The sequence below is a fragment of the Oncorhynchus keta genome, chromosome 4 (genome assembly GCF_023373465.1).
Source record: "Oncorhynchus keta strain PuntledgeMale-10-30-2019 chromosome 4, Oket_V2, whole genome shotgun sequence".
Classification (NCBI taxonomy): domain Eukaryota; kingdom Metazoa; phylum Chordata; class Actinopteri; order Salmoniformes; family Salmonidae; genus Oncorhynchus; species Oncorhynchus keta.
The window spans coordinates 78514449-78538141 of record NC_068424.1 but is presented as its reverse complement, the minus strand read 5'-3'; the positions used below and the strand labels follow the sequence as shown (position 1 = coordinate 78538141).

Sequence of the window (23693 nt, the reverse complement as noted above, 5' to 3'; positions counted from 1 at the left end):
CCCTACCAGCCCGACCAGCCCCTAATACATGGTGTTCCAGCCCTACCAGCCCCTAATACATGGTGTTCCAGCCCTACCAGCCCCTAGTACATGGTGTTCCAGCCCTACCAGCCCCTAGTACATGGTGTTCCAGCCCTACCAGCCCGACCAGCCCCTAATACATGGTGTTCCAGCCCGACCAGCCCCTAATACATGGTGTTCCAGCCCTACCAGCCCCTAGTACATGGTGTTCCAGCCCTATCAGCCATACCAGCCTACCAGCCCTACCAGCCCTACAAGCCCTACCAGCCCCACCAGCCCTACCAGCCCCACCAGCCCCACCAGCCCCACCAGCCCCACCAGCCCTACCAACCCCACCAGCCCTACCAGCCCTACCAGCCCTACCAGCCGCTAGTACATGGTGTTACAGCCCTACCAGCCCCTAGTACATGGTGTTCCAGCACTACCAGCCCTAGTACATGGTGTTCCAGCCCTACCATCCCTACCAGCCCTAGTACATGGTGTTCCAGTCCTACCAGCTCAAGTAGATGGTGTTTCAGCCCTACCACCACCACCAGCCCCTAGAACATGGTGTTCCAGCCCTACCAGCCCTACCAGCCCTACCAGCCCCTAGTACATGGTGTTCCAGCCCTACCAGCCCTATCAGCCCCTAGTACATGGTGTCCCAGCCCTACCAGCCCTATCAGCCCCTAGTACATGGTGTCCCCGCCCTACCAGCCCTACCAGCCCCTAGTACATGGTGTTCCAGCCCTACCAACCCTACCAGCCCTAGTACATGGTGTCCCCGGCCTACCAGCCCTACCAGCCCTACCAGCCCTACCAGCCCAACCAGCCCCTAGTACATGGTGTCCCCGCCCTACCAGCCCTACCAGCCCTAGTACATGGTGTTCCAGCCCTACCAGCCCCTAGTACATGGTGTTCCAGCCCTACCACCCCCACCAGCCCCTAGAACATGGTGTTCCAGCCGTACCAGCCCTACCAGCCCCTAGTACATGGTGTTCCAGCCCTACCAGCCCTACCAGCCCCTAGTACATGGTGTTCCAGCCCTACCACCCCCACCAGCCCCTAGAACATGGTGTTCCAGCCCTACCACCCCCACCAGCCCTTCCAGCCCTACCAACCCCACCAGCCCTACCAGCCCCTAGTACATGGTGTTTCAGCCCTAGCAGCCCTAGTACATGGTGTACCAGCCCTACAAGCCCTGGTAAATGCTGTTCCAGCCCTACCAGCCCTAGAACATGGTGTTACAGCCCTACCAGCCCCTAGTACATGGCGTTCCAGCCCTACCATCCCTACCAGCCCTAGTACATGTTGTTCCAGTCCTACCAGCCCTAGTACATGGTGTTCCAGCCCTAACAGCCCTACCAGCCCCTAGTACATGGTGTTCCAGCCCTACCAGCCCCTAGTACATGGTGTCCCCGACCTACCAGCCCCTAGAACATGGTGTTCAAGCCCTACCAGCCCCTAGAACATTGTGTTCCAGCCCTAACTGGCCTCAAATACATGGTGTTCCATCCCTACCATCCCTTCCAACCCCTAGTACATGGTGTTCCAGCCCTACCAGCCCCTAGAACATGGTGTTCCAGCCCTACCAGCCCTACCAGCCCCGAGTACATGGTGTTCCAGCCGTACCAGCCCTACCAGCCCCTAGTACATGGTTTTACAGCCCTACCAGCCCTACCAGCCCCAAGTACATGGTGTTACAGCCCTACCAGCCCCGAGTACATGGTATTCAAGCCCTACCAGCCCTACCAGCTCTACCAGCCCCTAGTACATGGTGTTCCAGCCCTACCATCCCCTAGTACATGGTATTCAAGCCCTACCAGCCCTACCAGCCCTACCAGCCCCTAATACATGGTGTTCCAGCCCTATCAGCCCCTAGTACATGGTGTTCCAGCCCTACCAGCCCTACCAGCCCTACCAGCCCTACCAGCCCCTAATACATGGTGTTCCAGCCCTATCAGCCCCTAGTACATGGTGTTCCAGCCCTATCAGCCCCTAGTACATGGTGTTCCAGCCCTACCAGCCCCTAGAACATGGTGTTCCAGCCCTACCATCCCTACCAAATCAAATCAAATCCAATTTTATTTGTCACATACACATGGTTAGCAGATGTTAATGCGAGTGTAGCGAAATGCTTGTGCTTCTAGTTCCGACAATGCAGTAATAACCAACGAGTAATCTAGCTCACAATTCCAAAACTACTACCTTATACACACAAGTGTAAAGAGATAAAGAATATGTACATAAAGATATATGAATGAGTGATGGTACAGAGCGGCATAGGCAAGATGCAGTAGATGGTATTGAGTACAGTATATACATATGAGATGAGTATGTAAACAAAGTGGCATAGTTTAAAGTGGCTAGTGATACCTGTATTACAAAAAGATGCAGTAGATGATGTAGAGTACAGTATATACGTATACGTATGAGATAAATAATGTAGGGTATGTAAACATTATATTAAGTAGCATTGTTTAAAGTGGCTAGTGATATATTTTACATAAATTTACATAAATTCCCATTATTAAAGTGGCTGGAGTTGAGTCGGTGTGTTGGCAGCAGCCACTCAATGTTAGTGGTGGCTGTTTAACAGTCTGATGGCCTTGAGATAGAAGCTGTTTGTCAGTCTCTCGGTCCCAGCTTTGATGCACCTATACTGACCACGCCTTCTGGATGATAGTGGGGTGAACAGGCAGTGGCTCGGGTGGTTGTTGTCCTTGATGATCTTTATAGCCTTCCTGTGACATGGGGAGGTGTAGGTGTCCTGGAGGGCAGGAAGTTTGCCCCCGGTGATGCATTGTGCAGACCTCACTACCCTCTGGAGAGCCTTACGGTTGTGGCCGGAGCAGTTGCCGTACCAGGCGGTGATACAGCCCGACAGGATGCTCTCGATTGTGCATCTGTAGAAGTTTGTGTGCTTTTGGTGACAAGCTAAATTTCTTCAGCCTCCTGAGGTTGAAGAGGCGCTGCTGCGCCTTCTTCACGATGCTGTCTGTGTGGGTGGACCAATTCAGTTTGTCTGTGATGTGTACGCCGAGGAACTTAAAACTTACTCCACTACTGTTCCATCAATGTGTATAGGGGGTGTTCCCTCTGCTGTTTCCTGAAGTCCACAATCATCTCCTTAGTTTTGTTGACGTTGAGTGTGAGGTTATTTTCCTGACACCACACTGCGAGGGCCCTCACCTCCTCCCTGTAGGCTGTCTCGTCGTTGTTGGTAATCAAGCCTACCACTGTTGTGTCGTCCGCAAACTTGATGATTGAGTTGGAGGCGTGCGTGGCCACGCAGTCGTGGGTGAACAGGGAGTACAGGAGAGGGCTCAGAACGCACCCTTGTGGGGCCCCAGTGTTGAGGATCAGCGGTGTGGAGATGTTGTTATCTACCCTCACCACCTGGGGGCAGCCCGTCAGGAAGTCCAGTACCCAGTTGCACAGGGCGGAGTCGAGACCCAGGGTCTCGAGCTTGATGACGAGTTTGGAGGGTACTATGGTGTTAAATGCTGAGCTGTAGTCGATGAACAGCATTCTCACATAGGTATTCCTCTTGTCCAGATGGGTTAGGGCAGTGTGCAGTGTGGTTGAGATTGCATCGTCTGTGGACCTATTTGGGCGGTAAGCAAATTGGAGTGGGTCTAGGGTGTCAGGTAAGGTGGAGGTGATATGGTCCTTGGCTAGTGTCTCAAAGCACTTCATGATGACGGGAGTGAGTGCTACGGGGCGGTAGTCGTTTAGCTCAGTTACCTTAGATATCTTGGGAACAGGAACAATAGTGGCCCTCTTGAAGCATGTGGGAACAGCCGACTGGTATAGGGATTGATTGAATATGTCCGTAAACACACCAGCCAGCTGGTCTGCGCATGCTCTGAGGGCGCGGCTGGGGATGCCGTCTGGGCCTGCAGCCTTGCGAGGCTTAACACGTTTAAATGTTTTACTCACCTCGGCTGCAGTGAAGGAGAGTCCGCATGTTTTGGTTGCGGGCCGTGTCAGTGGCACTGTATTGTCCTCAAAGCGGGCAAAAAAGTTATTTAGTCTGCCTGGGAGCAAGACATCCTGGTCCGTGACTGGGCTGGTTTTCTTTTTGTAATCCGTGATTGACTGTAGACCCTGCCACATACCTCTTGTGTCTGAGCCGTTGAATTGCGATTCTACTTTGTCTCTATACTGACGCTTAGCTTGTTTGATTGCCTTGCGGGGGGAATAGCTACACTGGACCAGCCTCTAGTACATGGTGTTCCTGCCCTACCAGCCCCTAGTACATGGTGTTCCAGCCCTACCAGCCCCTAGTACATGGTGTTCCAGCCCTACCAGCCCTACCAGCCCTAGTATATGGTGTTCCAGCCCTACCAGCCCTACCAACCCTAGTACATGGTGTTCCAGCCCTACCAGCCCTACCAGCCCTAATACATGGTGTTCCAGACCTACCAGCCCTACCAGCCCCTAGTACATGGTGTTCCAGCCCTACCAGCCCTACCAGCCACTAGTACATGGTGTTCCAGCCCTACCAGCCCCTAGTAAATGGTGTTCCAGCCCTACCAGCCCTACCAGCCCCTAGTACATGGTGTTCCAGCCCTACCAGCCCTACCAGCTCTAGTACATAGTGTTCCATCCCTACCAGCTACTAGTATATGGTGTTCCAGCCCTACCAGTCCCTAGTACATGGTGTTCCAGCCCTACCAGTCCCTAGTACATGGTGTTCCAGCCCTACCAGCCCTACCAGCTCTACCAGCCCCTAGTACATGGTGTTCCATCCCTACCAGCCCCTAGTACATGGTGTTCCAGCCCTACCAGCCCCTAGTACATGGTGTTCCAGCCCTACCAGTCCCTAGTACATGGTGTTCCAGCCCTACCAGTCCCTAGTACATGGTGTTCCAGCCCTACCAGCCCTAGTACATGGTGTTCCATCCCTACCAGCCCTACCAGCTCTACCAGCCCTACCAGCCCTAGTACATGGTGTTCCATCCCTACCAGCCCTACCAGCTCTACCAGCCCTACCAGCTCTAGTACATGGTGTTACGGCTTTTTTTGAAGGGCTGGAACATCATTTCCAACTAGACATGCTAAAGTAATTTCACTCATATGGACATGAAGATGAGAATAGCCAATGGGACAGTGACTGGGACAGTGACTGGGACAGTGACTGGGACAGTGACTGGGACAGTGACCGGGACAGTGACATGACCTACTCTGATAGTTATACTGGACATACACATGCAGAGGGAAGACTGAAGTGGGACTTTTTCACACTGGCAGTGTGACATGACGGTTAACAGCAGGTCATTTAGTGTTTTACTGAGTTTTCCCCATGACAAGATGAGGACTGTCAACCTCAAGGCTAAACAGAGAACAGAGCTATATCAATCCACAAGCCCTGTCACTATGCTGTCTCAGGGTTATTAGTTGTCCCGCTAGCCCTGTCACTATGCTATCTCAGGGTTATTATCTGTCCCACCAGCCCTGTCACTATGCTGTCTCAGGGTTATTAGCTGTCCCGCTAGCCCTGTCACTATGCTGTCTCGTGGTTATTAGCTGTCCCACCAGCCCTGTCACTATGCTGTCTCAGGGTTATTAGTTGTCCCGCTAGCCCTGTCACTATGCTGTCTCAGGGTTATTATCTGTCCCACCAGCCATGTCACTATGCTGTGTCAGGGTTATTAGCTGTCCCGCCAGCCCTGTCACTATGCTGTCTCAGGGTTATTAGCTGTCCCGCTAGCCCTGTCACTATGCTATCTCATGGTTATTAGTTGTCCTGCTAGCCCTGTCACTATGCTGTCTCGTGGTTATTAGCTGTCCCACCAGCCCTGTCACTATGCTGTCTTAGGGTTATTAGCTGTCCCACCAGCCCTGTCACTATGCTGTCTCATGGTTATTAGCTGTCCCACCAGCCCTGTCACTATGCTGTCTCATGGTTATTAGCTGTCCCACCAGCCCTGTCACTATGCTGTCTCATGGTTATTATCTGTCCCACCAGCCCTGTCACTATGCTGTCTCAGGGTTATTAGCTGTCCCGCTAGCCCTGTCACTATGCTGTCTCGTGGTTATTAGCTGTCCCACCAGCCCTGTCACTATGCTGTCTCAGGGTTATTAGTTGTCCCGCTAGCCCTGTCACTATGCTGTCTCAGGGTTATTATCTGTCCCACCAGCCCTGTCACTATGCTGTGTCAGGGTTATTAGCTGTCCCGCCAGCCCTGTCACTATGCTGTCTCAGGGTTATTAGCTGTCCCGCTAGCCCTGTCACTATGCTATCTCATGGTTATTAGTTGTCCTGCTAGCCCTGTCACTATGCTGTCTCGTGGTTATTAGCTGTCCCACCAGCCCTGTCACTATGCTGTCTTAGGGTTATTAGCTGTCCCACCAGCCCTGTCACTATGCTGTCTCATGGTTATTAGCTGTCCCACCAGCCCTGTCACTATGCTGTCTCATGGTTATTAGCTGTTCCACCAGCCCTGTCACTATGCTGTCTCATGGTTATTAGCTGTCCCACCAGCCCTGTCACTATGCTGTCTCATGGTTATTAGCTGTCCCGCTAGCCCTGTCACTATGCTGTCTCAGGGTTATTAGCTGTCCCACCAGCCCTGTCACTATGCTATCTCATGGTTATTAGTTGTCCTGCTAGCCCTGTCACTATGCTGTCTCGTGGTTATTAGCTGTCCCACCAGCCCTGTCACTATGCTGTCTCATGGTTATTAGCTGTCCCGCTAGCCCTGTCACTATGCTGTCTCAGGGTTATTAGCTGTCCCACCAGCCCTGTCACTATGCTATCTCATGGTTATTAGTTGTCCTGCTAGCCCTGTCACTATGCTGTCTCGTGGTTATTAGCTGTCCCACCAGCCCTGTGACTATGCTGTCTCATGGTTATTAGCTGTCCCACCAGCCCTGTCACTATGCTGTGTCAGGGTTATTAGCTGTCCCACCAGCCCTGTCACTATGCTGTCTCAGGGTTATTAGCTGTCCCACCAGCCCTGTCACTATGCTGTCTCATGGTTATTAGCTGTCCCACCAGCCCTGTCACTATGCTGTCTCAGGGTTATTAGCTGTCCCACCAGCCCTGTCACTATGCTGTCTCATGGTTATTATCTGTCCCACCAGCCCTGTCACTATGCTGTCTCAGGGTTATTAGCTGTCCCACCAGCCCTGTCACTATGCTGTCTCATGGTTATTAGCTGTCCCACCAGCCCTGTCACTATGCTGTCTCAGGGTTATTAGCTGTCCCACCAGCCCTGTCACTATGCTGTCTCATGGTTATTAGCTGTCCCACCAGCCCTGTCACTATGCTGTCTCATGGTTATTAGCTGTCCCGCTAGCCCTGTCACTATGCTGTTTCGTGGTTATTAGTTGTCCCACCAGCCCTGTCACTATGCTGTCTCAGGGTTCTTAGCTGTCCCACCAGCCCTGTCACTATGCTATCTCATGGTTATTAGTTGTCCTGCTGGCCCTGTCACTATGCTGTCTCGTGGTTATTAGCTGTCCCACCAGCCCTGTCACTATGCTGTCTCATGGTTATTAGCTGTCCCACCAGCCCTGTCACTATGCTGTGTCAGGGTTATTAGCTGTCCCACCAGCCCTGTCACTATGCTGTCTCATGGTTATTAGCTGTCCCACCAGCCCTGTCACTATGCTGTCTCATGGTTATTAGCTGTCCCGCTAGCCCTGTCACTATGCTGTTTCGTGGTTATTAGTTGTCCCACCAGCCCTGTCACTATGCTGTCTCAGGGTTCTTAGCTGTCCCACCAGCCCTGTCACTATGCTATCTCATGGTTATTAGTTGTCCTGCTAGCCCTGTCACTATGCTGTCTCGTGGTTATTAGCTGTCCCACCAGCCCTGTGACTATGCTGTCTCATGGTTATTAGCTGTCCCACCAGCCCTGTCACTATGCTGTGTCAGGGTTATTAGCTGTCCCACCAGCCCTGTCACTATGCTGTCTCAGGGTTATTAGCTGTCCCACCAGCCCTGTCACTATGCTGTCTCATGGTTATTAGCTGTCCCACCAGCCCTGTCACTATGCTGTCTCAGGGTTATTAGCTGTCCCACCAGCCCTGTCACTATGCTGTCTCATGGTTATTATCTGTCCCACCAGCCCTGTCACTATGCTGTCTCAGGGTTATTAGCTGTCCCACCAGCCCTGTCACTATGCTGTCTCATGGTTATTAGCTGTCCCACCAGCCCTGTCACTATCCTGTCTCAGGGTTATTAGCTGTCCCACCAGCCCTGTCACTATGCTGTCTCATGGTTATTAGCTGTCCCACCAGCCCTGTCACTATGCTGTCTCATGGTTATTAGCTGTCCCGCTAGCCCTGTCACTATGCTGTTTCGTGGTTATTAGTTGTCCCACCAGCCCTGTCACTATGCTGTCTCAGGGTTCTTAGCTGTCCCACCAGCCCTGTCACTATGCTATCTCATGGTTATTAGTTGTCCTGCTAGCCCTGTCACTATGCTGTCTCGTGGTTATTAGCTGTCCCACCAGCCCTGTCACTATGCTGTCTCATGGTTATTAGCTGTCCCACCAGCCCTGTCACTATGCTGTGTCAGGGTTATTAGCTGTCCCACCAGCCCTGTCACTATGCTGTCTCATGGTTATTAGCTGTCCCACCAGCCCTGTGACTATGCTGTGTCAGGGTGATTAGCTGTCCCACCAGCCCTGTCACTATGCTGTCTCATGGTTATTAGCTGTCCCACCAGCCCTGTCACTATGCTGTGTCAGGGTTATTAGCTGTCCCACCAGCCCTGTCACTATGCTGTGTCAGGGTTATTAGCTGTCCCACCAGCCCTGTCACTATGCTGTCTCATGGTTATTAGCTGTCCCGCTAGCCCTGTCACTATGCTGTCTCAGGGTTATTAGCTGTCCCACCAGCCCTGTCACTATGCTGTCTCATGGTTATTAGCTGTCCCACCAGCCCTGTCACTATGCTGTCTCATGGTTATTAGCTGTCCCGCTAGCCCTGTCACTATGCTGTTTCGTGGTTATTAGTTGTCCCACCAAAATACATTTAAATCAGCAAGTGTGTAGAGCTTGCTGAATGTTGCATACATCCAATGGCTGATTGCATGAGCTGCATTGCTTGAAAGAGCGTAATACATCCACAACATATTAACCTGGACACAAGGTAGAACTTTACAATCATATAACTTTGTCAATGCATGTAGATCACATGAAATTCAGGCTATATACCTGACTAATGAGCATAGGCTGACTGACAAGGCAAAGGCTATATAAACGACTAGGTACAGGCTATGTGACTGACTAGTCATAGGCTATATGACTGACTAGACACAGGCTGACTGAGTAGGTATAGGCTATATGACTGACTAGACATAGCCAATATGACTGACTAGACACAGGCTGACTGAGTAGGTATAGGCTATATGACTGACTAGACATAGCCAATATGACTGACTAGACACAGGCTGACTGAGTAGGTATAGGCTATATGACTGACTAGGTACAGGCTATATAACTGACTAGCTATAGGCTATATAACTGACTAGGTATAGGCTATATAACTGACTAGGTACAGGCTGTATGACTGACTAGCTATAGGCTATATAACTGACTAGGTACAGGCTATATAACTGACTAGGTACAGGCTATATAACTGACTAGGTACAGGCTATATAACTGACTAGGTACAGGCTATATAACTGACTAGGTACAGGCTATATAACTGACTAGGTACAGGCTATATAACTGACTAGGTACAGACTATATGACTGACTAGGTACAGGCTATATAACTGACTAGGTATAGGCTATATGACTGACTAGGTACAGGCTACATAACTGACTAGGTACAGGCTACATAACTGACTAGGTATAGGCTATATGACTGACTAGGTATAGTCTATATGACTGACTAGGTACAGGCTATATAACTGACTAGGTACAGGCTACATAACTGACTAGGTATAGGCTATATGACTGACTAGGTATAGTCTATATGACTGACTAGGTACAGGCTATATAACTGACTAGCTATAGGCTATATAACTGACTAGCTACAGGCTATATAACTGACTAGCTATAGGCTATATAACTGACTAGCTATAGGCTATATAACTGACTAGCTATAGGCTATATAACTGACTAGCAATAGGCTATAAAACTGACTAGGTATAGGCTATATGACTGACTAGCTATAGGCTATATGACTGACTAGCTATAGGCTATATAACTGACTAGCTATAGGCTATAAAACTGACTAGCTATAGGCTATATAACTGACTAGGTATAGGCTATATAACTGACTAGGTAAGGCTATATAACTGACTAGCTATAGGCTATATAACTGACTAGGTACAGGCTATATAACTGACTAGCTATAGGCTATATAACTGACTAGCTATAGGCTATATAACTGACTAGGTACAGGCTATATGACTGACTAGGTATAGGCTATATAACTGACTAGCTATAGGCTATATAACTGACTAGCTATAGGCTGTATGACTGACTAGGTATAGGCTATAAAACTGACTAGGTACAGGCTATATAACTGACTAGGTACAGGCTATATAACTGACTAGGTATAGGCTATATAACTGACTAGCTATAGGCTATAAAACTGACTAGGTACAGGCTATATGACTGACTAGGTACAGGCTACATAACTGACTAGGTATAGGCTATATGACTGACTAGACACAGGCTATATGACTGACTAGGTACAGGCTATATGACTGACTAGGTACAGGCTACATAACTGACTAGGTACAGGCTATATAACTGACTAGGTACAGGCTATATAACTGACTAGGTACAGGCTATATAACTGACTAGGTACAGGCTATATGACTGACTAGGTATAGGCTATATAACTGACTAGGTATAGGCTATATAACTGACTAGGTACAGGCTATATGACTGACTAGGTACAGGCTATATGACTGACTAGGTACAGGCTACATAACTGACTAGGTACAGGCTACATAACTGACTAGGTATAGGCTACATAACTGACTAGATACAGGCTATATGACTGACTAGGTACAGGCTATATGACTGACTAGGTACAGGCTACATAACTGACTAGGTACAGGCTACATAACTGACTAGGTACAGGCTACATAACTGACTAGGTACAGGCTACATAACTGACTAGGTACAGGCTACATAACTGACTAGGTACAGGCTACATAACTGACTAGGTACAGGCTACATGTTGTGGTGTTCACAGAGAGGTGAGGCCATGTCGTGGTGTTCACAGAGAGGTGAGGCCATGTCGTGGTGTTCACAGAGAGGTGAGGCCATGTCGTGGTGTTCACAGAGAGGTGAGGCCATGCTGTGGTGTTCACAGAGAGGTGAGGCCATGTCGTGGTGTTCACAGAGAGGTGAGGCCATGTCGTGGTGTTCACAGAGAGGTGAGGCCATGCTGTGGTGTTCACAGAGAGGTGAGGCCATGTCGTTGTGTTCACAGAGAGGTGAGGCCATGTCGTGGTGTTCACAGAGAGGTGAGGCCATGTCGTGGTGTTCACAGAGAGGTGAGGCCATGTCGTGGTGTTCACAGAGAGGTGAGGCCATGCTGTGGTGTTCACAGAGAGGTGAGGCCATGTCGTTGTGTTCACAGAGAGGTGAGGCCATGTCGTGGTGTTCACAGAGAGGTGAGGCCATGCTGTGGTGTTCACAGAGAGGTGAGGCCATGTCGTGGTGTTCACAGAGAGGTGAGGCCATGTCGTGGTGTTCACAGAGAGGTGAGGCCATGCTGTGGTGTTCACAGAGAGGTGAGGCCATGTCGTGGTGTTCACAGAGAGGTGAGGCCATGTCGTGGTGTTCACAGAGAGGTGAGGCCATGTCGTGGTGTTCACAGAGAGGTGAGGCCATGTCATGGTGTTCACAGAGAGGTGAGGCCATGTCGTGGTGTTCACAGAGAGGTGAGGCCATGCTGTGGTGTTCACAGAGAGGTGAGGCCATGTCGTGGTGTTCACAGAGAGGTGAGGCCATGTCGTGGTGTTCACAGAGAGGTGAGGCCATGCCGTGGTGTTCACAGAGAGGTGAGGCCATGTCGTGGTGTTCACAGAGAGGTGAGGCCATGTCGTGGTGTTCACAGAGAGGTGAGGCCATGTCGTGGTGTTCACAGAGAGGTGAGGCCATGCTGTGGTGTTCACAGAGAGGTGAGGCCATGTCGTGGTGTTCACAGAGAGGTGAGGCCATGTCGTGGTGTTCACAGAGAGGTGAGGCCATGCCGTGGTGTTCACAGAGAGGTGAGGCCATGTCGTGGTGTTCACAGAGAGGTGAGGCCATGTCGTGGTGTTCACAGAGAGGTGAGGCCATGCTGTGGTGTTCACAGAGAGGTGAGGCCATGTCGTGGTGTTCACAGAGAGGTGAGGCCATGTCGTGGTGTTCACAGAGAGGTGAGGCCATGTCGTGGTGTTCACAGAGAGGTGAGGCCATGTCGTGGTGTTCACAGAGAGGTGAGGAAATTAGGACAACATCTCCATCTTGTGGAGAGAAGCAGATCAACAGTACTGTAGAATAAACTGGCCCATGGGCAAGTCCACTACTATAGGCTAGAAAGCCAGTGTAGGTATTCAGAGTGTTGTCTTCAAAATACAATGCCTCAGGCTCGCAACAAATGAAGCCTATCCAATGGGTTTAGCTGCAATGCCAAATGCTTGTTTTGGAACTTGGATGGGATACTAATGGATGTCAGTTATGTGTGGCTACTTGCCGAAGGTATCACAAAATCTGCACTTTCTCTATATTGGGGACAGGTTATGGTCTAGATTTGTTCACAAAAGCCTGTACCACAATTTGTTAATCTAAAAATTAAAGATCAATTTCCTTATTGTAGGTATCAAGTGAGGGATTAAATTGATTACCAAAACGAATACATCCGGTAAGTATGCTTCTGACTGTGGGAAGATCTCACTTGCTTACTCCTCGCGTCCTCTCTTCTCTCTCCTCGCCTCCTTCTCAAACTCCATTGGATGAGAGAGCCAGAGGTTCCGCCCAATTTGACCTTCTCCTCCAATGCGGTTTGAGAAGGAGGCGAGGAGAGAGGATGCGAGGAGATAGATATTGAGATTTATCATTTGTATTTGCGCCTCCTTTATTTCTATAGGAATTTGGTCTTTAATCTCCTTTATTTATATAAAGGAGGCGCAAATACAAATAGGAAAATCTCAGTATCTGCTCCTCGCGAAGTCTGTCACGAGCCTCGGGAGTGATTTGATAAACACGGAAGTGAGACTGAACTTCATGGAAACAAATATTTACTGCACCGTCTCAACGTGTTGTGTCGCAGTCATTCTCGATTCGTTTTAGCGGTGCACGGTCTTAGTTTACGCGCTTTCTGTTGTTATCTTGAATTAACCCTAATTATTTCTAGTTCAGTTGTAGATTAGTTGAGCACAATGAAAAATGTTATTGTTATTAATGTGATAATGCTATGCATTGGAATTCAGGTGAATTGCGCTTTGGATTTCGAGAAAACGCGCACAGCATATACTGTGAAGGTGAGTGAAATATCTTTACTTGTATTCAAATGTTGTTCATTAACCTACTCTATCATTTCATCATGTTTATTACAGTAACATAGACTATTCAATATTCTTGCACAGATCTTTGGGTTCTCATGGGAGAACTGCGGTAAGCCAGACGACCCAGCGGTTCTGAAGACCCTAACCCTGTCCCCGGACCCCATCACAGTTCCAGGGGACCTAAAGGCCAGTGCGTCCGGGAACACAACCGTCGAGCTGGCCGCTCCCCTCGCTGTGAGTACGAAGCATGCACCAAGGGCTTCCTCTTCAAATACTAAAATTAGATATGTAATGCTATTTGATTACTTATAAAGTATACTTGTTTGTTAAAGTTTTTGTAATTAACCAACCATTAGTTTGAGGTAGGCATATGGTATTGCCTGTCTTCAATATATACATACAGTATATACATAGCCACAGGAAGTGAGGGTGCTGCAGCACCCCCTGAATAATCAGAATAATAACAAAAATTCTTGATATATTAATTTTTTTACAAATGTAGTGCACTGGGCCTTTACTGGTCCTGTATAAGCAGAGATATAGACATCTGTAGCACTGGGCAAAAAAAGGTAGTTATATAGTTAAGAACACCCCCGCCCCCAAACTACTTCCTGTGGCTATACAATACATATTTATACAAATAAAAGTCATTTAGCAGATGCTTTTATCCAGAGCGACTTACAGGAGCAATTATGGTTAAGTGCCTTGTTCAAGGGCACATCGAGATATTTTTCACCTAGTTTGTTTGGGGATTCGAACCAGCGACCTTTCAGTTACTGGCCCAACGCTCTTAACCACTAGGGAAATATATAGAATGAATAGGCTCTTCTTGGATTAAAATGGTCACAATCAAAGCAAGTTTGAAACACTATAGTTCTACTTCCTCCTGAAAAACTTACCAACAGTGAATTGAAAGCTATTACTTTGCCATATCAGTCTGTAGGCCTATTCAGCCATGTGATAGCCTATTCCACTTTGTCTGTGTGTGTGTCAATTGTTGGCTCTGGGTTCTTCTGGGTGGCTCTGGGTTCTTCTGGGTGGCTCTGGGTTCTTCTGGGTGGCTCTGGGTTCTTCTGGGTGGTTCTGGGTTCTTCTGGGTGGCTCTGGGTAGAGTGTTGTTAAACAGGTAGAAACTTGGCTGGGGAGGTATGTCTGACTCAAGGCTGAGCTTCATGTGAGCAGCTCACCACATAAACGCCTGCTCTGCTGCACTAATGGCCCAAATAGATATATAATATACAGTAGACTTCCTGATTCAATGCTCACCCTTAAAATGCAGAGTTCACAAGAGAAGGGACGGCATTGAGAGTGGTGATCTTCTGATTAACAATGCGTTAATGTAATATTGTTGCGTTTTGTACGTTTTTAAAAAAAATTTTTTTGCAACTGACAGCTTTCACATACTGGACATTCTGTTGTTCCCAACTTGTATTGGTTTAGTTGATGCAATGCAGAGAAGACTGACTTGACTGTTCTTCCCCCGAAATCAATCACGTAGATCAGTGTCAGATTTTTTTCTCTCTAACATCGGTGACATCATTGCAAGGGAGGAATAGAACAGTTTCTGCTTTACTGTAAACAACTATGGTGCAACGTCCAAGTCAAGAATAGCCTGACATTAGACACGTTTTTCAAAACACCCCGGTACTGGTCCTATTTTCTCCTCTTAGGTAACTTGACCAAGCCTGGCGGTATTTCTGTAAAATTGTTTTATTGACATATACTTCGTTTTTCATAACATCCCAGTTAACATGTGGTATATGGTCTAATATACCACGGCTGTCAGCCAATCAGCATTGAGGGCTCGAACCGCCCAGGTTATAACAGCATTTTGTCCATAGGTAAACGTAACCTTGTGATGGCCTATTTTGTGGATAGGCGTACTGTTACTGTAGCCTACTGTGTTGATCCAGACATCCCAGTTAACTGGTCCTCTCCCCCTACTGTATTTATTTATTTAGCTCCTTTGCACCCCATTATTTTTCTCTACTTTGCATATTCTTCCACTGCACATCTACCATTCCAGTGTTTTACTTGCTATATTGTATCTACTTTGCCACCATGGCCTTTCTTTGCCTTTACCTCCCTTCTCACCTCATTTGCTCACATTGTATATAGACTTGTTTTTCTACTGTAATATTGACTGTTTGTTTTACTCCATGTGTAACTCTGTGTTGTTTTATGTGTCAAACTGCTTTGCTTTACCTTGGCCAGGTCGCAATTGTAAATGAGAACTTGTTCTCCACTTGCCTACCTGGTTAAATAAAGGTGAAATAAAATAAATAAAAATATACAGTAACAGTCAAAAGTTTGGACATGCTGAATCATTCAAGGGTTTTTCTTTATTTTTACTATTTCTACATTGCAGAATAAGAGTGACAACGTCAAAACTATGAAATAACACATATGGAATCATGTAGTAACCAAAAAAGGTGTTAAACAAATCAAAATATTTTTGAGATTCTTCAAAGTAACCACCCTTTGCCTGGATGAGAGCTTTGCACACTCTTGGAATTCTCTCAACCAGCTTCATGAGGTAGTCACCTGGAAAGCTTTTCCAACAGTCTTGAAGGAGTTCCCACATATACGGAGTACTTGTTGGCTGCTTTTCCTTCACTCTGTGGTCCAGCTCATCCCAGACCATCTCAATTGGGTTGAAGTCGGGTGATTGTGGAGGTCAAGTCATCTGATGCAGCACTCCATCACTCTCCTTCTTGGTCAAATAGCCCTTACACAGCCTGGAGGTGTGTTTTGGATCATTGCCCTGTTGAAAAACAAATCATAATCCCACTAAGCACAACCCAAGTGGGATGGCGTAACCAGCATTCTGCAGCGATAAGTGTGTCTTGAATTCTAAATAAATCACTGACAGTGTCACCAGCAAAGCACCATCACACCTCTTCCTCCATGCTTCACGGTGGGAAACACACATGCGGAGATTCAATGTTCACCTACTCTGCGTCTCACAAAGACATGGCGGTTGGAACCAAAAATTTCACATTTGGACATCAAACCAAAGGACAGATTTCCACTGGTCTAATGTCGATTGCTCGTGTTTCTTGACCCATCAAGTCTCTTCTTATTGGTGTCCTTTTAGTAGTGGTTTCTTTGCAGCAATTCAACCATGAAGGCCTGATTCACGCAGTCTCCTGGAATGCATTTCAATTAACAGGTGTGCCTTGTTAAGTGCCGATTTCAGATGCTGGTAACTAATGACTTTATCCTCTGCAGCAGAGGTAACTCTGGTTCTTCCTGTCCTGTGGCGGTCCTCATGAGAGCCAGTTTCATCATAGCGCTTGATGGTTTTTGCGATTGCACTTGTTGACACATTCAAAGTTCTTGAAATGTTCCAGATTGACTGACCTTCATGTCTTAAAGTAATGATGGACTGTCATTTCTCTTGGCTTATTTGAGCTGTTCTTGGCATCATATGGACTTGGTCTCTTACCAAATAGGGCTTTATTCTGTATACCACCCCTACCTTGTCACAACCCAACTGATTGGCTCAAATGCATAAAGAAGGAAAGAAATTCCACAAATTAACTTTTTAACAAGGCACACCTGTTAATTGAAATGCATTCCAGGTGACTACCTCATGAAGCTGGTTGAGTGAATGCCAAGAGTGTGCAAAGCTGTCAAGGCAAAGGGTGGTTACTTTGTAGAATCTCAAATATAAATATATATTTTGATTTGTTTAACACTTTGTTTTGGTTACTACATGATTCCATATGTGTTATTTCATAGTTTTGATGTCTTCACTATTATTCTATTCCCTTGAATGAGTAGGTGTGTCCAAACCTTTGACTGGTGCTGTATTTCTCTCCTCTTAGGTGAACGTGACACTGGAGAAGGAGGTGGCAGGGTTCTGGGTCAAGGTGCCGTGTGTGGAAGAGATCGGGAGCTGCCACTACGCAGACGGCTGTGAGCTGCTCAACCAGCTCATACCGCCAGGACAGGACTGTCCTGAACCTCTACACACCTACGGCATCCCCTGCCACTGTCCCTTTAAAGCTGTGAGTCTATACTGTAGTTCATCCCCTGCCACTGTCCCTTTAAAGCTGTGAGTCTATACTGTAGTCCATCCCCTGCCACTGTCCCTTTAAAGCTGTGAGTCTATACTGTAGTCCATCCCCTGCCACTGTCCCTTTAAAGCTGTGAGTCTATACTGTAGTCCATCCCCTGCCACTGTCCCTTTAAAGCTGTGAGTCTATACTGTAGTTCATCCCCTGTCCACTGTCCCTTTAAAGCTGTGAGTCTATACTGTAGTTCATCCCCTGTCCACTGTCCCTTTAAAGCTGTGAGTCTATACTGTAGTCCATCCCCTGCCACTGTCCCTTTAAAGCTGTGAGTCTATACTGTAGTCCATCCCCTGCCACTGTCCCTTTAAAGCTGTGAGTCTATACTGTAGTTCATCCCCTGTCCATTTAAAGCTGTGAGTCTATACTGTAGTTCATCCCCTGCCACTGTCCCTTTAAAGCTGTGAGTCTATACTGTAGTTCATCCCCTGTCCACTGTCCCTTTAAAGCTGTGAGTCTATACTGTAGTTCATCCCCTGTCCACTGTCCCTTTAAAGCTGTGAGTCTATACTGTAGTCCATCCCCTGCCACTGTCCCTTTAAAGCTGTGAGTCTATACTGTAGTTCATCCCCTGTCCACTGTCCCTTTAAAGCTTTGAGTCTATACTGTAGTTCATCCCCCCTGTCCCTTTAAAGCTGTGAGTCTATACTGTAGTTCATCCCCCCTGTCCCTTTAAAGTCTATACTGTAGTTTGAGTCTATACTGTAGTTCATCATCCCCTGTCCATTTAAAGCTGTGAGTCTATACTGTCTATAGTTCATCCCCCCCTGTCCACTGTCCCATTTAAAGCTGTGAGTCTATACTGTAGCTCATCCCCTGTCCATTTCCACTGTCCCTGTTTAAAGCTGTGAGTTCATCTCCATAAACTGTGAGTCCATCATCCCTGCCACTGTCCCTTTAAAGCTGTGAGTCTATACTGTAGTCCATCCCCTGCCACTGTCCCTTTAAAGCTGTGAGTCTATACTGTAGTTCATCCCCTGTCCATTTAAAGCTGTGAGTCTATACTGTAGTTCATCCCCTGTCCATTTAAAGCTGTGAGTCTATACTGTAGTTCATCCCCTGCCACTGTCCCTTTAAAGCTGTGAGTCTATCATTTATGGTTGTATTCATTAGGGCACAATCATTTGAAACTGTTTTGCAATGACAAATGATGATGGCCGTTTCTTATTGGACAGGTCCTGTTAATCCCTCTATAAGCCTGTCTGTCCATTTTCTTCCGTTTGTTGCCTTTTGAACCCACCCCCAAGAAAGAACCAGTTCCTCTAGTGGTCAATGCTCAGGCTACTTCCCTCTTTCGTATTCTGTTCAGTGCAATGTGGTGAATGTCTGTTGATAGCACTGTGAATGATTGGTAACAGAGTGTTTGTTGAACAGCAGCTCGCCCAACAACAAAGTTAAAAATAAATGTTCTCCGAATGTTTTGAACATGTGCACTTAACGTTCTGTTGCTCGGAACTCATTCTGTTTTTCTCAAAGATCATTTTTTCTGTTTACTCAATTCATGTCTATTGGGCTCAAATGACCTATTTTCTGTCTCCTAAGGGTGCATACCTTTTCTATACAGTAAAACATGCTTCACTCTGGGGCTGTGTCACAAATGACACCCTATTCCTAAATATACAGTACTTTGACCAAGGTGCACTACCCTTGAAAAGAGCCCTATGGGCCTTGGTCAAAAGTAGTGCACTATCTAGGGAATAGGATGCCATTCGGGACATAGTGAAAGTGTATTGGTTAAAACCTCTATTTCCTGTCTGTTCTAAGGGGATGTACACGCTACCAGAGTCAGACTTCTACCTCCCTGACATTGACCTACCCTATTGGCTGACCAACGGACACTACAGGGTACAGGGAGTACTGGGAGCTATGGGAAAAGAACTGGGCTGCCTCAAAATCACCTTTGCTGTCCACTCTAATAACTAAACGATGGATAAACGACTTCCTCTTTCCACTCTAGTTAAATGGAGGCTACAGGGAACATAAATGTGCCATTCAGTGAGCTGCGATACTGAACCTTTTTGTCTTCTTTATTCTCACGGGAACTTCTGCTCTCATCTCTTCCTATCTCATCAAACTGCTAATTGAGAACGGGGCCTGTATAGACAAAGTCTCTCTCTGAGTAGGAGTACTGATCAGTTTTACCTTTACAATCGTAATGAATAGGAGGGTGGACCTGATCCTAGATCAGCACTCTGAGATACTTTGTGGATACTGGCCCTGTACCAAACAAGCAGTAACTGAGCTGCTACTGTAGTTTAGGATATGATTGTCGACTCACTTTCAGGTCAACCAGTTCCTACTGTACTGCTATGAACTTGTCGTCACCTGTTTTGATTCTTTTTCACAATGTTTTACACTGTCTTTTGTATACCGAATGAATTTAATTAGATTCCTTGTCATGGGTGAATGTCTGTGGGTATGCTTCTATTGCTCACTGGCTTCTACCCTAGGTAAGGTGCTGGTCACATGACTAGGAGTTTTTATTGTGCCATAGTCGTTTCTGGCTGACTCTTACTGTGTCATTCGTTTTTGGTTCTATGGATTGTAAATGCTACTTCCTGTTGCTAGTGGTGACACTTTTGACTTTAGAACCCCTGGGAATATGTTGTTCTTCCTGTTGATTTGTGTATTGATCTGTTTTTTTCTGAAGGTGTTTTGTTGTTGACATACTCAAAGTGCCTAAGGAGACCTGCTGGAATTGAGGTCTACGAATCAAGTGTGACTGTGTGATGTTTCAAAGGGAAATGGGATTAATACAGACAATCATTTCCCTCCTTATAATACCAAAAGCCTAACCCCATTCTATAACCAGTTAAAGTGTTCTGAAATCAAAATTCAAAGGAAATGGTAATCAAGTATCAAAGTTTTTAAGGAATCAACATGAAAAATTGCACCTTGATTATTTAGAAATGACATTGCTTACAACTGTAACAAATCAGCATTGCTGGCCAATATTTCACTGTAAAACCCTTTTTTAAATAAAATAATATCCTATATGTTGGTTAGTCTTTGTTTTCTGAAATGCATGACTGTATTTTTCAATTGTGATTTGTGCTTCTGCAGTTTCACAGGATGGACACAGGATGGCGCTAGTGGTTAAATGTTGATGGGAGATTGAGACTTATTCCTGGCTTCAGTGGTAGTTTCTTGAAAAGATGCCATGCAAATTATGTGGAGTTGTGTGAAGTACTGTAATTTGATTACTTACTTTAACATTATGGTGCTAGTTTGGGTTCCCGAGTGGCACATCGGTCTAAGGTACTGCATCTCAGTGCTAGAGGTGTCACTACAGACCCTGGTTCGATTCCAGGCTGTATCACAACCGGATGTGATTGTGAGACCCATAGGGCAGCGCCCAGCGTCGTTATGGTTTTGCCGGGGTAGGCCGTCATTGTAAATAAGAATTTGTTCGTAACTGACTTGCCTAGTTAAATTAAGGTTAAATTTAAAAAATTAATGGGGGGGTTATGTTATGGATATCTTGGTACTAATCTGTCTGTGTTGACTAGTCAGTCTGCAGAAGGATACAATGTCCTCCTAGTACAATGCTGCTCAGTCAAGAGTGCAGATGACTCTTCTCAAATTGACAACATTCTCCTCATTCCTGATTGCCCAGGGTGTACTTCAATTCACTTTACACTTACAGATGTCCAGGTGCTCTGTAGTGTCTCTCTCTGTCTTAGTCTCTCAGCCAGGCTATCTCAACAGGGCTTGCTGTAGCTCTGAGTGGTCCTGGAGAGATATTGTCCGTGTAGGCTTTTTTTACAGCTCCGCAATCACACATCTCATTCAACTAAAGATCCAGACTGAAGATCATGATCAGTTGATTATGTGATAGCTGTGTTAGTGATGGGCATGAACAGAAGCCTGCACACCCCAGTAACTCTCCTCTGGGACTGGAGCTAGCTGGGGAACCCTAGAACACCCTTTCATATAACCTGAAAGTGTGTTCTCTACTCTCGACCCTCCTGCTGCAGATTGAGCCAGGGCCAAGATACAGTAGAGTTCAATAATTTACCCCCCTAGCTAACAATCAGATATATTTTACAGGCCTGTTATTGAACTGTTAAACAGTGTCTCTCAATCACCTCTACCTGGTGCTGGAAGATCCAGGGCCAACTGTTAAACAGTGTGTCTCAATCACCTCTACCTGGTGCTGGAAGATCCAGGGCCAACTGTTAAACAGTGTGTCTCAATCACCTCTACCTGGTGCTGGAAGATCCAGGGCCAACTGTTAAACAGTGTGTCTCAATCACCTCTACCTGGTGCTGGAAGATCCAGGGCCAACTGTTAAACAGTGTGTCTCAATCACCTCTACCTGGTGCTGGAAGATCCAGGGCCAACTGTTAAACAGTGTGTCTCAATCACCTCTACCTGGTGCTGGAAGATCCAGGGCCAACTGTTAAACAGTGTGTCTCAATCACCTCTACCTGGTGCTGGAAGATCCAGGGCCAACTGTTAAACAGTGTCTCTCAATCACCTCTACCTGGTGCTGGAAGATCCAGGGCCAACTGTTAAACAGTGTGTCTCAATCACCTCTACCTGGTGCTGGAAGATCCAGGGCCAACTGTTAAACAGTGTGTCTCAATCACCTCTACCTGGTGCTGGAAGATCCAGGGCCAACTGTTAAACAGTGTGTCTCAATCACCTCTACCTGGTGCTGGAAGATCCAGGGCCAACTGTTAAACAGTGTGTCTCAATCACCTCTACCTGGTGCTGGAAGATCCAGGGCCAACTGTTAAACAGTGTGTCTCAATCACCTCTACCTGGTGCTGGAAGATCCAGGGCCAACTGTTAAACAGTGTGTCTCAATCACCTCTACCTGGTGCTGGAAGATCCAGGGCCAACTGTTAAACAGTGTGTCTCAATCACCTCTACCTGGTGCTGGAAGATCCAGGACCAACTGTTAAACAGTGTGTCTCTCAATCACCTCTACCTGGTGCTGGAAGATCCAGGACCAACTGTTAAACAGTGTGTCTCAATCACCTCTACCTGGTGCTGGAAGATCCAGGGCCAACTGTTAAACAGTGTGTCTCAATCACCTCTACCTGGTGCTGGAAGATCCAGGGCCAACTGTTAAACAGTGTGTCTCAATCACCTCTACCTGGTGCTGGAAGATCCAGGGCCAACTGTTAAACAGTGTGTCTCAATCACCTCTACCTGGTGCTGGAAGATCCAGGGCCAACTGTTAAACAGTGTGTCTCAATCACCTCTACCTGGTGCTGGAAGATCCAGGGCCAACTGTTAAACAGTGTGTCTCAATCACCTCTACCTGGTGCTGGAAGATCCAGGGCCAACTGTTAAACAGTGTGTCTCAATCACCTCTACCTGGTGCTGGAAGATCCAGGGCCAACTGTTAAACAGTGTGTCTCAATCACCTCTACCTGGTGCTGGAAGATCCAGGGCCAACTGTTAAACAGTGTGTCTCAATCACCTCTACCTGGTGCTGGAAGATCCAGGGCCAACTGTTAAACAGTGTGTCTCAATCACCTCTACCTGGTGCTGGAAGATCCAGGGCCAACTGTTAAACAGTGTGTCTCAATCACCTCTACCTGGTGCTGGAAGATCCAGGGCCAACTGTTAAACAGTGTGTCTCAATCACCTCTACCTGGTGCTGGAAGATCCAGGGCCAACTGTTAAACAGTGTGTCTCAATCACCTCTACCTGGTGCTGGAAGATCCAGGGCCAACTGTTAAACAGTGTGTCTCAATCACCTCTACCTGGTGCTGGAAGATCCAGGGCCTACTGTTAAACAGTGTGTCTCAATCACCTCTACCTGGTGCTGGAAGATCCAGGGCCAACTGTTAAACAGTGTGTCTCAATCACCTCTACCTGGTGCTGGAAGATCCAGGGCCAACTGTTAAACAGTGTGTCTCAATCACCTCTACCTGGTGCTGGAAGATCCAGGGCCAACTGTTAAACAGTGTGTCTCAATCACCTCTACCTGGTGCTGGAAGATCCAGGGCCAACTGTTAAACAGTGTGTCTCAATCACCTCTACCTGGTGCTGGAAGATCCAGGGCCAACTGTTAAACAGTGTGTCTCAATCACCTCTACCTGGTGCTGGAAGATCCAGGACCAACTGTTAAACAGTGTGTCTCAATCACCTCTACCTGGTGCTGGAAGATCCAGGACCAACTGT

The 23693-nt window shown here is 47.2% G+C and overlaps 1 protein-coding gene across 2 annotated transcripts; it reads left to right on the top strand.

Annotated features, from left to right (window-relative positions):
- Positions 1-12991: 12991 nt before the first annotated feature.
- LOC118382395 (ganglioside GM2 activator-like) lies at positions 12992-20548 on the top strand. Of its 2 annotated transcripts, none has more exons than XM_052516704.1 (4): positions 12992-13452; positions 13558-13710; positions 17307-17536; positions 19317-20548. In XM_052516704.1, the coding sequence occupies exons 1-4, from the start codon at positions 13351-13353 to the stop codon at positions 19378-19380; spliced, it is 549 nt and encodes a 182-aa protein (XP_052372664.1). In that variant the 5' UTR covers positions 12992-13350; the 3' UTR covers positions 19381-20548. The 2 variants fall into 2 exon arrangements, with proteins under 2 accessions (XP_052372664.1, XP_035625096.1); XM_035769203.2 differs by having other exon boundaries at positions 12993-13452; positions 17307-17489.
- The last annotated feature ends 3145 nt before the right edge of the window (positions 20549-23693 follow it).